The 14,174-nt window shown below is 49.2% G+C and overlaps 5 protein-coding genes across 5 annotated transcripts; 2 read left to right on the top strand and 3 right to left on the bottom strand.

Annotated features, from left to right (window-relative positions):
• Nucleotides 1-123: 123 nt before the first annotated feature.
• GGI43DRAFT_133937 (uncharacterized protein) lies at nt 124-2,621 on the bottom strand. Its single transcript, XM_083199213.1, has 2 exons — nt 1,881-2,621; nt 124-1,822 (listed from the first exon to the last, which is right to left on the bottom strand). The coding sequence occupies exons 1-2, from the start codon at nt 2,478-2,480 to the stop codon at nt 404-406; spliced, it is 2,019 nt and encodes a 672-aa protein (XP_083057914.1). The 5' UTR covers nt 2,481-2,621; the 3' UTR covers nt 124-403.
• A 1,301-nt stretch (nt 2,622-3,922) lies between these two features.
• GGI43DRAFT_412324 (uncharacterized protein) lies at nt 3,923-4,468 on the bottom strand. The gene has a single exon (XM_083206828.1). It carries the CDS (start codon nt 4,451-4,453, stop codon nt 4,208-4,210), a length of 246 nt encoding a protein of 81 aa, XP_083057913.1. The 5' UTR covers nt 4,454-4,468; the 3' UTR covers nt 3,923-4,207.
• Nucleotides 4,469-4,510: 42 nt separating this feature from the next.
• Nucleotides 4,511-5,329, top strand: GGI43DRAFT_133542 (uncharacterized protein). The gene has a single exon (XM_083199209.1). The coding sequence runs from the start codon at nt 4,629-4,631 to the stop codon at nt 5,094-5,096; it is 468 nt and encodes a 155-aa protein (XP_083057912.1). The 5' UTR covers nt 4,511-4,628; the 3' UTR covers nt 5,097-5,329.
• Nucleotides 5,330-5,563: 234 nt separating this feature from the next.
• GGI43DRAFT_424689 (uncharacterized protein) lies at nt 5,564-8,359 on the bottom strand (the record flags this gene model as incomplete). The annotated part of the gene is made up of 2 exons (XM_083208411.1): nt 5,564-8,116; nt 8,180-8,359. The coding sequence occupies 2 exons, from the start codon at nt 8,357-8,359 to the stop codon at nt 5,564-5,566; spliced, it is 2,733 nt and encodes a 910-aa protein (XP_083057911.1).
• Nucleotides 8,360-8,515: 156 nt separating this feature from the next.
• GGI43DRAFT_133540 (uncharacterized protein) lies at nt 8,516-12,491 on the top strand. Its single transcript, XM_083199208.1, has one exon. It carries the CDS (start codon nt 8,896-8,898, stop codon nt 12,430-12,432), a length of 3,537 nt encoding a protein of 1,178 aa, XP_083057910.1. The 5' UTR covers nt 8,516-8,895; the 3' UTR covers nt 12,433-12,491.
• The last annotated feature ends 1,683 nt before the right edge of the window (nt 12,492-14,174 follow it).

Below are 14,174 nucleotides of genomic sequence, written 5' to 3'. Positions count from 1 at the left end.
GATGGGCCCTCCGCGCTAAAGACATATGAAATTTAAGAGCTATAAGAGTCATAATTTCGTGATTCATTCGATCCATCTATCCATGCCATAATATAATAGTCAATATGTACAAAAGATGAAGCTAGCCTAGGGTATCTACCAATTGTCTTTCCTCCTTCAAAATAGCCAAAATGAAAATATAATCTGTCATGAAGTCATCTTGTCAAAACAGCTCGTCAAAAGCCCGATAATAATGATAAAAAAGTCCAGTTGTCGATGTAGCAATCAACATGCACTGAGTGATTATACAAAGAAGAATACAAAGGATTGTTTCAAGAGATTTGAAGAAAGAACGATATCTTCGAAAATCTTGTGCCAGAAAACATTCAAGTTATGTTATAAGATGTGATGACATGTTGCTTCATCAATTTCCAATGGCGGCTTCAGCCAAAACTCCCAGCAAGCTGGCAGCAGCACCGCCGATGCCCACCGCACCAAGTGCTTCGGCCCAAGGTGTCTTGTTGGCTGTCTTGTCTCGCCTGCGGTCATCGCGACGATCACGGTCGTTAGTGTGTGACCGGTAGTTGTCATCTCGATCTCGGTCTCGTCGGTCTCGGTCTCGATCTCTATCCCTGCGATATTTGTCGCCATATGATGGATCACTGTCTCGCCGTCTCCTGTCCCTGTCGTCTCGGCGCTTGGAATGGTCATCTCTATCCCTTTCATCGCGATCTCGAGACTTCTTTGAAGAGCTGGAGTCTCGATGTTCACGACTTTCCTTTTCTGCTCGGGGATTCACCTCGTAAGGTTCAGGATCGAAACGCACGTGATTGGTGTTTTTGTTCTTCAAGATAGATTTTGGCATGGTGGAACTGGTTGGAGACGTTTTGCCCTTTTCTGGTGGACTCACAATGATGGGATAATTCTTGTTTCCCTTTTCACCCGAGTCTCTATCATCATCGTCAGAATTGTCGCTCAGATGCTCCGAGTCTTTGTCGTCCTCGGCATTCTCATCTCGACTACTCTCCGAGCCCGTTCGCTCATGTCTCTTGGTATGGTGAGAACGATGCTTGCTTGGGGCCTTATCTTGCCGGGCAGCGCGACATTCGGCGCTTAAACGAGCATAATATGCAACTTGATCGGCAGACAGGCGGCCAAGGACGGCAACATAGCCTGGGCGAGCCTCGTACCGCACTCTGGCCCGGTGAAGGGCTTCGGGGCTAACGAGAGAGCGATCGATCTTGGTCCACTCCGCGCCCATGGGAATATCCCGCCCGAAACTATCAGGAGCCAAGCGAAGCATCGGTGTACCTCCATATGCTGGCGGAGCACTAGAGCCGTATACTTGAGGTGATCCCTCTACATGAAGATTGTTCTTTTGAGGAATTGCCTGAGGAGCCGTAGATCCGGATATCTTTATCTCAGGTATAGCACCAGACATCATGGGCTGGAAGGCTGGGATATCGTTCTGTGGCGGAGAGCTGCTCAAGTGGAGGCCAGCCATTGCAGTACCGAGAGAGTCCAACATGATTAATTCTTGGGTCGAGATGAAGTTGAACGAGTTAGCAACATTGCCATCAGCCCCAGCTGAAGCCCAAGAACGGGGGTCATAAGAGAGCTCTGGGGCCAGCGAAGGGTGATCCGGCATTAATCGTTCAGTCTTCATGCTGGTAGGAGCCTTTTGGTAATCGGCGAGCGGAAAGGTCATGTGGCGACCATACTTGTGTGCAGATGCGGGTAAAGAGTTTCCGTCAAGCTCTAGGAGGCCTTGGACAGTAGGGGGAGCGCCATCTTTGGCGGATAACATGGTCTCGATCTCGTGAATGTAGGCGCGCAGAACATCCTAAGTGTGTCAGCTTCATACTTGTTTCGCCACCAGATGCCAGGACTACACTACATACCTCATGTTCATCCAGCACCTTGGATGAGAACCCTTCTTTGACAAGCTCGCCTTTGAACCTTTTCCACAGTTTGTCATCGCCGCTTCCAGTAGATTTGCTGTTGTTGCTATCACGACGAAAAAGCTTTCGCCCGATGGCATCAACCTTCTCTTTGATATAATCTAGACTGGGTCCGCGACGGCCACTGCTTGGCGGAGCGCTGCTCAGTTGCACCAGATCCAAAAAGGCGTCTATCACAGTCTTTTGGTGAACCAGCTTGGTCTGCACAGCAGCGATACCCTCAGCAGCGCCATCGGCATACGGCCCTCCACCTCTATTGTTCAGATCCAGCACAAGCTCGAGCTGCTTCAGCGTAGTCTGAGAGTCGTTGACGATGGAGCTCAACTGCTTCAAATAGGCCGATGAGTCTGAGGCGTTTAGGCGTGAATCCGGATCGGCTGCCTCGACGCGGAGATCGCGCAGGGCATTGTGAAGGTTGCGCACGGCCTGAGAGGCATCTGTCGAGAGCGATGGGACAGTTGACTGAGTGGTGCGCACGTGAAGGGTCCTGGCAAAGGCGTCGACGGCATCGATATGTTGAACGACGGAACTACCGCTCATCGCTATAAAAAATGGTGTGACGCTTACTCTACGGATGATGCGATGCGATACGATACGATGTTGCTGACTTGAGTGAAGAAATATTTATATCGGCTGTGGCGAGTTAAAGACAAAATCAAGTCTGCGAGTAAAGCAAACTTGTCTGAGTATATTTTTGTCCTTGGGGGAGAAAAAATCACGTTGGGCCGCAGTTGAGACAAAGAGGTCGTCTGCACTCGGCGTGTCCTCGTGATAGGTAGGGCAGCTCGGCTGGCTGATGTAGTTATGACTGGCAGCTGGTTGGTCAGCACCGACGAGTGAGCTGAGATGGCGCAGCAGAGTCTGGGGCCTCGGAAGTCTGGGCGCTCGTATAGTCGAAGTATCTCCGAACAGATGGAGAAAATTGGGAACGATAGTGGAGGAGATCTTGGGTTTCAGATAAGAGAGGGAAAAGGGAAAGGAAAAGGAAAGACGCAGAAGGACTTGTCGAGAGAGGCTCGCGTATTTCAACTCTCAGTACCTGAGGCAAAGAGGAGGGCATCATACAGATGGTAAGCAATACCCCCAAAGTAGTGCAGTTGTACTGCTACCTGCCAAGTACCTCTATATCGAACCAAACATAGCAGTAAACCATCCCTCCATCCATCCTTTACTACATGTACATACGATTACCACTTCAGCCCCTCCTTTGAGTTCTCGGCCATCTCAGCGGCCAAGCCCCAAGACTCGAGTCTCAAGTCACTGCACAGCGCCCCCAGAATGAAACAAACCCATGCGCGGGCTGGGCTGCCGATCCAGCAACCAAAGACTCGGACACGCGCCGCGAGCCAAGGTTTAGAAAACAAAGATGGCACGAACATGTGGCTTCACCACGGGCTGTGACGTCGTTAAACCAGCCCCGCCAAATGGTGTGGGGGAATTTAGTGCTACCACAATAACGCTACATGGTCAGTGGTGGTGGTGGTGGTACAGCATTAACAGCGAGTTTGAAGCGGCCACAGGGCCAGGGGTGCGCTTTTCGCTGCCTGAAAGAGCTGGAGGCCAATCCCGACCCCTGCTGAGGCCACTCGGAACACCAGCAGGATTTCCGTGCATATCATTGATTGATGTGTGTGTTGCTGATACAGGTACAGGTACCATATCGCTACTCGCAACCATCTGAGCTGCTCCTCGCAGACAACTGCCAGCGCTAGAGCCCCCAGCCGTCTCGGTGCAGTGTTAGCGTTGGCACATGGAAGCAGCCCCAGAAGCAGCCCTAGAAGGCGTCGGTATTCCGTCCCAGTTAGTGGGAGCACCAAGCGCTATTGAAGCTATCAGTAGCACCTGTGCCTGGCGCCCAATCCTGGAGCTAAAGCTACGTGCAGCTAAATATTAGTGCAGTACAGAACGGCTATCAGTTGGCTGGCGGCAGCCTTGGGAGAAGCCTGACGCAACAGCCGGACCCGTTGGTTCCGATCTGCCCATTTAGTCATTTGGTGACGGTTTCGTGCTACGTCAAGATTGCATCTGCCTGACGGTACCAGACGGTATCGATACTTTGGCCTCAGCAAGAGTCACAATCACAGTCAGCAATCATCAATCTTTCTAAATGTCTTCTCCTTGCTTCTCTTCCCAAGACAAGATGGTCATTGAAAATTTTTCTTCTTTTTTGCCATTTGCCACCTCTCTCGTGTCTCGCCGCTCAACGGACTTCACGAAGAGTCGAGTCCAGAATACGACCGTTTGAACCCTGCATTTTGACTTTAAGGTTAATAACCGCGGGCCACCAACATACATATGCACGTAGAGTCTCGTCTCAGCGAGGCTGTGCCGCTGCAAAACTCCACATACAAGTTCCCATGTACTAATCTGGTACCAACACGATCGCTGAAACCGAGCCCGCGGTGTACTGCCACTGCCTCATGTGCGGTGGCAAACGCCTTGTACCGAGTGAGACAAAGCGCCAAGACACTCTGCAAGGCGAATACGGAGATAGAGAGATTGATACCGCGCATATCTGCATGTCTAAGAACCAACACTTGCATGTCCTGTTTAAAAAAAGAAGTACAAACGTTACATTGCAGGTTCAGCTTGTCGCCTATCGCCTCCCCGATAAGCAATAATTGGATATCCATTTGTTGATTGTGTAACTCTGCACTGGCAACCGCTTCTACCTATCTTGTAATTGACATGTGGATGAGCCCAAGCTTCGGCACTAGAGTAGTATTCCTTCAATCCCTTACACTCTGCCAACAGCCCTACATTTCTTTACCCTCCCATTCGTCCGAGTCTGGCGCCCATTCTTTCCATAATATATGCCTGGCTAACTACATCCTACATCTAAGTTCCAGCTACACTAGTAAGACGCTCAGCTCACCACCAAAGCCCCCATTTCAGCTCAACATAGGGGCTTGTCCATTTCTTACCACCTATTGTAGAAGAATTTACTGCATTGCCTCACAGACGATCCCTCCACTAATCACATGCACAAGCCCGGTTTCAGATAACATGGAACACATCTCAGCTATGCGCTGGCGACATGTCATGCATGCTTGCTCGCCCTGCTTTTGGCTCTCCCATTACTCACCCCTTTCGGCAGTGTCATGTGGCCCATCGACATATTCTTCTTCTCTATCTTCCTTTTCAATGAGCCCGTAGGCATAGATTGCTATGTACTTCTCTTTCCAAAAACTAACCAAAGTACAAACACCCTCGGCATGATCATATTTGGTATGTACAAAACCGGCAATTACCTCCTATCAATCGTACCGTATATAGCCGCCATATGTTTCTTCGTTCCCAACAATGGTATTATCCAGCTTATCAAATTATTAGAAACTGCCAACCAATTTATTCGGCCTCCTTCACCGAAACTTGCCCTCCACCCCCCTTTAGAGCATGTCATGCATGTGAAGCCTCACATTTTTTTCTCCGGCTAGTTGCCCAAGTGAGATACCGATTCCGTTTGAGCCGCACTAGTCAACGATCCTGCCATCCATCGCTCCCATCTCTCTCCAAGGCTCCCTTTCCAGAAGCCCCCTCCTCAAAAAATAAGCCTAATACAATTAACCCTTTGCATGGGCCTCTAAACTTGTGCCTCTTGTCCAAAAACGCAGATCTGCGGCTCAAATTGAGAGCTTCTCCAGGGAGTAGGCCTCCACCTTTTGGCTGATCAGGTGTCCCATCTCTCGAACGCTCCTCTGCATCACTTCACCTCCCGACACCACCTTCTCTCTGGTAGGCAGCGACTTGGTCTTCAAGCCAAGTGGCAGCAGTTTGGATTCCCGGTTCTCTACCTGTAAATGGATCGACTTGTTCTGTAATGCTCTGACTGCGACACCCTTTTGGGCCGCGTTTCCGAATCGTACAGTCTCACCCAGGATGCCATTTAGGAAGACGGCTTCTTCAATTCCTTCCAGCGCGGCGGTCACTTCGAGTCGAAGGGCCGTCAGGAAATCGCTGGCTTCGGCCTTGTCAGCCCATGAGATGGCATCGTTAAATAGCCATCCACCAGCTCCAACCGCGTCCAGGCATCGGCCCAAGAGGTCTGCAATCAGAGCAATGACGCCATCCGGCGGGGGCTCATTGCCTTCCGAATCAAAGCTGGTAGGATCGATGTATAGTGAAGTCCATGCTCCGCGCAGTAACTCCACTCGTAGCAGGTAGATGAGTGACATGATATCCTCTGTCGATACTGTTGTTCGGAGAGCCTTGACCGTAGAGACTGCAGGCAGTCGCCACAGCTTGGTAAATGCCAAAGTCAATCCGCGCGAACGGCTGCTGGAGTCATCACCCAGGTAATGTTCTGTGACAGCAATCTTTCGCTCCAAGTCATCCAGGTCCATCTCAATATCATCGTCCTTGCCGCTGTTGCCAGCATGGGGCTCGCTTGTCAAAAGCTTGGTGGCGTCCATTTTGCCCTCGGGAATCAAGTCCATGCTGAGCATCAGGGACCTGATGGCGAGTAAAAGTTCAACCTCGCCCAGCTTGGTTGCCTGCAGGTAATTCAGCAGCAGGGTCAGCGAGAGATCAGCGTCCGCAAGGCTTCGGATCAAGTCTCCCGCTACGGCGCGGTTGTCTGAAGCTTCGGGCGCGAGTTCATCCCGGAAGGCCGTTCTCAAGTTGGATAGAGTGAGATGGCCCGCGACCACAAGGTAGGTTGTCACATTGCTCTCGGGCAAGACGAGACGCAGCTCTGGCCGTGTAGAATCACCAATTTCCTTGATATCAACTGAGAATGCTTGAGTGATGGCGTAAATGATCCATCTGCGATCTACCGCAGGGTATGATGACCCAGACAGCCACTCCCACTCTGGCAACTCTTGCGCATCGGAACCTTCTTGAGTCTTTGTATTGTCACCGTTTGGCAGCCCTGTGCTCTTCTTGGACAGGTTAAACTTGCGGCGCAAGATGTCTTCCCACTTGTTTAATTCGTTATTCGCAAGTAGCTTATCGGCCGCCTCTGTTTCAGCTTGGAACTGGACGAGGTAGTCACTTGTAAGCGTTCCAGGGACTAGTTTAGTAAATTCAGATGACACTTCGCATCTCATCTTCTTGGATGGCACTTCAAGACCAGTGCCGCGCCCAATAGAATCAATCAGGAGACCTTCCTTTCGGCGTTTGCCAGGGTTCTTTGGCGGCTCAACTTGAATAGTCACGAGAATGTTATCTACAAGGGCAACAACTGTATCTTGGCTTCGCAGGTAACTGATTAGCTGACAAGATCGAGGAGTTTCGCCTTCAGTTGGAATTTCAGACCAGTCCAAGGAAGCCTTGGAGTGGATAGATCGATACTGGTAATTGTAAAGACCAATGGAGTTGAATGAAGAGGCGAGAATAAAGGGCTTGAAAAGTCGGACAAAGGTCTGAGCATTCTCTGCCTCAATCGACGACTTGAGCTTGGGCACGGCACCCGTCAAGTCGTAGACACCGATAGCTCCTTGCTGAAGCTGAAGCAGAAGGCCCGACTGCACATCTACCTGGTAGATGGGGGACTCGGCATTGTCCAGGCTAGCGATTGAAGTGATTGGCATAATATCGAGGGGAACTAGGTGCTGCACGTCTGCCGATGCTGAAGAGCTTCCAGACACTGCTGCCAACACGATCAAATGTCGGCTCTCCACGTTTTGGTTGAAACTCTTTGAGATCAGAACAACAAGTTCCACTTGGGAGTCGACAGACTTTGGTAGAGCACTAAAGACTTCGGGACGATTCTTGAACAGCCCTTCGTTGAACTCGGCAGTGCTTCCTGAAAGTGCATATTCGATATGGAACTCGGAAACGGCTGTGGCCACTGAATCTTGAAGCATTGACTTGGAAGATGAGGACCATTGTATAGCTAGGGATTCTCCAGACAAGCACACAACCTCTCCGTCGTCACATACGGCAATTATATCTCCAATGTTTGCGGATTGGCTCGAGGGTGAAGAGCAAGTGATGTATTTGACGGCAGAGGCCTGCAAGACTTGTGAGATGCTATTCGATGTCGTTTTCCCGTCACGGTGGGCCACGTCCTTGAAGAGAGTGATTTTGTGAGCCCCATTGTCGGCGGTTGCTATGAATGTGTATCGCAAGGCATCGGTGGTGTTGTTTCGACGGACTCTAACAGAGTACGGAGGGCAAGTAAACGATTCTTGCGGCGGAATTGGATAAGATGTGATGAGTCTTGATGCAGGGACCTATAGTTTTTCAACATTGTCAGCAAATTTCCATTGATCGATAGCACAATCTTCATGACATACATCGTAGATGCTCGTCGTCTCTCCATCAACACCAACAACAAGCTCGGTTCGCTTTCTCTTCTTCTGGCCGTCGCGCTGGCCATACACTTCTCTGGCCACAATATTTCCCTTGGTGTGGTCCAGAGGCTTCGGCAAGTGCGCCAGAACGTATGGCTTGTGTATCCTGTATTCGGAAGCCATGGCGATGCTTGTTGTTGTCTTGGAAGCCTTGCAGTCCAATGGCTGACTTTTTGCGACTTCTAGCGATTCTAGCTATCGCTGATAAAAAAAAAAAAAGTTGGCGACGGCGTTGCAAAATTCCGTTAGTGGGGTGGCTTAGGTAATGCATGTGGCGGGGCTCTCGATGGTAGCGCGAACCCGCTGTATCCCTGCCACTTTACAAGTGCACGCGTTAATGGGAGAGAGACGCGTTGAATTGCTCTCGAAGTCGACTACGCGAGCTGTTTGGAGACTTTTGCACCAAATGAGGACTCGACAATAGACCGGGGATATTGGCGAGGTTTGGAGGATTTTGTGTGCTGCATTTTGAGCATTTTTATTATAAAGCAGCCTCTATATTCTATCCTCAGTCTCATTGTTCTCCAATATCGACGTTACCCGTTAAATAGCGACTTCATGCCGAACTAAGGTGAAATAAGACTCAAAAGCGTTGGTAATCTCAAAGTCGATAAATATGCTAATACAGCTCTTTATCTTGTACAGTCTCGCTTGGATCAATGGGACCGGTCCTGGTCGCTACGATGGTGCAGGGTGAAAATGGTGACCCATCGTCCAAGAAGCTTCATCCATTCTTCAGCAAAAGCGATCCCGACCAACCCGCAGCCCAGCCTGCCATACCCCCGCTAGAATCAGCTCAACCTACACTCTATGACCCTCTTGCGGCCACTGCTGAGGGGCCTAAACGAAAACGACAAACGACAGATACTTCCGCAATTCACGATGATCCCGAAGCCAAGAAGTCTCGACGAGGAAGGAAGAGCGCAAAGCAGACACTTAGCGGGGCTATTTTGAGTCATCTCAGCAGGCCAGACAAGGATGGCGCACAAGGAAGCGATATTCCAGTCGCACAGCTTGCTCAGAGCCTTGCTGTATCGACGGTCAGCGAAATGCAGGTACCGAGACAGCAGCTGGATGAGGCCACCGGCCAGTTTGCGGACAACTCCATATCCTCGAATCCCTCTGACGACCCTCTACGACAACAAACACCCGTCCCTGCGCAACAGAAAAAGGTACTCAAGTTTAATCCAAAAACTGGGACTCTGGGTTCACCGCCGAAGCCCAAAGCTATAAGCAAGCCCAGTCGAGTAGTTACAATCAAATATGGACGGGATGATGAGCATCGAAAGACCCTCGGCGAAAAGATTGTGGCGGTCCTCGAAGGAAAGCTACAACTATCACCTATACCGAGCAAAAAGCAAGGCGCAAAGTCTAGGTCGAAGCAGATAGGCGGAGCAGTCGAGAAGTCAAAGACCACACATCCATTCTTCACGGGCAAACCGAAACCGCAGCCTAGTATCAATGCTCCAAACGATTCAGCCAATAAGTCCTCAAGTCACAGCCGTGTATTCATGTCTACTCCAGTCTCGCCAAAGAAACTCAAAATTCCATTTTCTACAGGCAAAGCTATCCAGTTTGGAGTGAAATCAGGAGGCACGAAAGTTCCTGGTGCAATGTACCCATTATGGCCGGCGCATGGTATGGCACATGTACGCGATTGTGAATACCCACACTCAAGGGCAACTTTTCGAGAATCTGGTATAAGGCAAAGGAGGTCAAAAAGGACAGCCGTCTCTGTTGGACCACACGAGTCTGTATTGCGACATCTTTTACATGGACTAGATATGGCGGGAATACAGAAGAGTCTCCCTAAAGACGATGACAGCTTTTTACCAGCGCCTGCCGAACTACGACTACCCCAGAGGCACTTTGAGAGCGGCCGAAAACTTCAGAAGCGAATCCGATCTCAACTACAGAGCAATTTTGTCAATCATCATCTTCCTGACGAGGTCGATATTGACATGGATGAGCTCGCCAGTCAAAAGCCTCCCAGAATTCATCCTGCCATCAGCCGTCTTTACAATTCACTATGCACGCAACTCTCAGCTTTCGATAAATCACAGTGTGAAAGTAGCAGCTGGATTCAAAAGTACGCGCCAACTACGGCCGCCCAAGTATTACAGCTAGGACGAGAAGCATTGCTTCTTTGCGACTGGCTACAGGCTCTCAGAGTAGAATCTGTGGAATCCGGAAGTTCTGAAGGAGACAAGGGAAAAGGTAAACCGAAGAAGAAGAGGAAGAAGAATAAACTCGACGGCTTCATCATCGATAGTGAATCGGAGGAGGCTGAGATGGACGAGATTTCCGATAATGAAGGAGACTGGGCCGTCTTACCCGGCTCGGCACTGATCAAGAAGTCTGTGATGCGCACAGCCAACCAGACAAGCAAAGGCAATAACCGTCTCAAAAATGCCATCATCTTGAGCGGCCCCCATGGTAGCGGCAAGACGGCCGCAGTCTATGCGGCTGCAAAGGAGCTAGACTTTGAGATTTTTGAGATAAACTCGGGTAATCGAAGAAGCGGAAAGGACATTTTAGAGAAAGTTGGCGATATGACACGAAATCACCTGGTGCAACACAACCGAGCTGAAACTACCGCGATCGATACAGAAGAGGTGGCCAACGATATCAGCTCAGGGAAACAAGGCATGATGACGTCGTTTTTCAAACCAAAGGCGAATACACAGCCCACGAAATCTGGAGCAAAGCAGCCCAAGCAGGACGTTGACAAAGAGACGAAAGCTCCGTCTAAAAACCAGAAGCAGTCTCTCATCCTCCTCGAAGAGGTTGACGTTCTATTTGAAGAAGACAAACAGTTCTGGACAACCTTGACAAGTCTCATTGCACAGTCCAAACGACCGTTTATTATGACTTGCAACAACGAAAGCTTAGTACCTATAGACACCTTGAATCTACATGGAATCTTCCGCTTCTCGCCAGCCCCCCCCGGCCCAGCTGTGGACTTGTGTCTCCTTATTGCTGCGAATGAAGGTCATGCTCTTCAAAGATCAGCTGTTGAAGCGTTGTATAGTTCTCGCAGCAACGATCTGAGGGCAACCATAACTGAGCTAAACTATTGGTGTCAAATTGGAGTTGGCGATCGTAAGGGAGGATTTGACTGGTTCTATCTTCGGTGGCCCAAAGGCTCTGATCTTGACGAGAATGGCGATGTGGTGCGAGTCATCAGCGAAGATACCTACCACAAAGGAATGGGATGGGTTAACCGCGATCCCATTATCGCCAGTAGCGGACTTGCTGCTGAAGAAGAGGCCATAGACCAAGCCTGGGACTTTTGGGGCTTCGACATGGGAGACTGGTGCAACAGTACCAACATGAACTTATGGAGCGCAGCCACTACGAAACCCGAGAGAAATCTAACAACGCTAGGAATGCTAGAAGCGTATGACGATTTCTGCAGTGCTATGAGCTGTGCAGATCTCTGTTCTGGAGGCGCCTACGGCATGAAGTTACAGGAGAAGCTAGATCCAACGCTGCCCGACCTTCCAAGCCACATTAGAGAAGATTATACCATAGGACAAGCTCTACTGGAAGCTAACCCTGTGGTGAATTATGCTGCGCCAAACAAAGCCATGTCAACATCCATCATGTCCCTGGCTCGTGCAGCTTTGCGTAAATCGACCACAGAGAAGGCAGATGAGGCCTCACCAAAGGCCCCAATTCTAAAGCCAGTAGACGAGGAACAGGCAATTTGCATCATCGATTCATCATTCCGATATTACCCTCACCAAACAACCAGAATGGACATTGCCATTGCGTTCGACCCCATTGCTATAGCTCCCAAGGTTGTCCCGACAACATACCTCGATCCATCTGTCTTTGATCGGACGATGCAACTAATCGTCCTCGACGTTGCACCCTGGATTCGGGGCATCGTGGCATACGAACATCAGCTCATGCAAAGACGCCTAAAGCTGAGCAATCTACTCAGTGAGGGCGGTACGCGTAAGCGAATGCGCACTACGAGGAGCGCGTACTCAGCATTGGAAGGCGGAGAGCGGCGGACAACTCGCAGAGAGAGGCATTTTGGCGATTGTCTATCCACGCTGCATGTTATGCGCACTGGTGGTGCGAAGTGGATAGATTTGGTAATGGAGGAAGTTGCAAAGTCTGAGGCGGGAGACAGCACTGCTGCAAGTAGTCCTGTCTCTGAAGATTTGGCAATGCAACATGAATGATCTACAAGGTGGTTGGTCAACATTGAATTGGAGCATAGGAGCATACGCTGGGCCTTTTGTTGGCGTTTTTCGTAGCGTTGAAGATATCGAACATCTAGATAGGGGTTATGATGAACCATTATAAATTTAGAGTATATGAGATTCTAGATGACAGGTACACCTCCTGAAATGAAGTTGTGAACCCCATATTTGCGTGATTAGTGCTGCTCGTCTTCTCTATTAGAAAACTCCTGGTCGGTCTAGTTAACATCGTTATATACTTGCGTATATCAAACATACAACTTCCTCCCAAATTGACATACTATATCATCACTTCGATTGTCTATATAGATACAAAAAATTATTATACAAACTGTACTCGCAATTCTATATCTATTCTCTAATACCAACTCCATTAATTACCCTACAAATTCTCCCCTAAAACTTCAATATCACCCAAAAAGTAAAACATCCATCATCCCATACAAAATTCACAAGCACTATCCATACACCCATAACACAAAACAATAAAACCTTCTCACCCCTTGTCTGCGCTTAAAAGCTTCAAATCGCCAAGTTTTCAGCTAGCCAGAAAACGAAGCTAGTACAAGGTAACAGGCAATATCCATCACTAGATCCAGAAGCTAACACCCAGCACACACTAACAAGGATAAAGAAATTTAATAGCTGAAATACTCTCTCTGCAAATGTTAGTAATATGAATTCAGCCGAGATTCGAGTGTCTCACTTTCTAACGGGTTATCTAATTTAGGTGCATGATACTATCGCGTTGAAAAATGCTATGCCTCTCCTAAAAAAATGTACTCTGTGTACCCAATAGACATCTCATATCGTCAGGGGTATATTATATTCTCGCATCCAACTCTAGCTGCATACCTATTCATGTTACGCAAGAATAAATCTGCGCTCAACGCTCATATAGACGGAACGAACAACACCAATACTGCAATATATGAGCCATACAGAAAGAAGCAGTAGCATAATAGTAGTAACAAACTAACTATCCACGTCCCAGCCAACTCCAACCCCCTACCCTGTCAGCGGGCAAACATCTCCCCTTCCCGCGGTTTAATTCACGCCAACAGCCGGAAGACGAAGCTACAATCAGCCAAACCAGCTACCTAGATGGGGCACAAGTAGTCCCGTTGATCAGCTATCACAACAGAATTGGTTCACCCCTAGCGCAGTGCTTTTCATAGTAACCATGTAAATCTGAGCTGCAGACTCGTCTCATGCGTCACCAACTAGGCCACCTACTACAAGCCGTCGTTGAGAAGCCCGCTTAGCCAGTATCAAAAACGCACCAACTCCGCAAGGCAAGAGACAGCGAGCTAGAGCTCCCCATAGCGATGACACTTGCTATTCATTATTCGCAGACGAATACGCAGGAGATCCTTGCTTTTCTCGCCGCCACACCGGATGTTACTTGATACCGGGCCCACCATGACGGGCAAGAGTATCCGTCTTACGGAGTAATAATCACAGCAAATAAGCCCGTGCTGCAATGGCTGGCTGGCTGGCTGGTTGGTTGGCTCCTAGGAGCTAACTATAGCTTCGCGTTCGCGTAGTGGCGGCCAAGCGCTTTCTATTTGGATGATCAATAGTCATCCTTGCATTATCTATTATAGCCCTGTTACAAGAGGAGACCTTGAGGCGACTTGGGCCGTCGATAAACTCTCAAGGCATAATAATTCACGAGGCAGGAGCTTCCAAAAGACATAAACGATATCAGAAAAAAGTGT

This window comes from Trichoderma evansii (assembly GCF_050947405.1).
Source record: "Trichoderma evansii strain SZMC 28006 chromosome Unknown GGI43scaffold_19, whole genome shotgun sequence".
In the NCBI taxonomy this organism is placed as follows: domain Eukaryota; kingdom Fungi; phylum Ascomycota; class Sordariomycetes; order Hypocreales; family Hypocreaceae; genus Trichoderma; species Trichoderma evansii.
Note: the sequence above shows the minus strand (reverse complement) of the source record. Positions and strands in the feature narration are given on the sequence as shown.

Coding starts and splice junctions, on each gene's coding strand:
- GGI43DRAFT_133542 (XM_083199209.1), top strand. CDS start 4,629: ATGTGGATGAGCCCAAGCTTCGGCACTAGAGTAGTATTCCTTCAATCC.
- GGI43DRAFT_133540 (XM_083199208.1), top strand. CDS start 8,896: ATGGGACCGGTCCTGGTCGCTACGATGGTGCAGGGTGAAAATGGTGAC.
- GGI43DRAFT_412324 (XM_083206828.1), bottom strand. CDS start 4,453: ATGCGCGGTATCAATCTCTCTATCTCCGTATTCGCCTTGCAGAGTGTC.
- GGI43DRAFT_133937 (XM_083199213.1), bottom strand. CDS start 2,480: ATGAGCGGTAGTTCCGTCGTTCAACATATCGATGCCGTCGACGCCTTT. Junction 1,823..1,880: donor AGGTGCTGGATGAACATGAG/GTATGTAGTGTA, acceptor TGACACACTTAG/GATGTTCTGCGCGCCTACAT.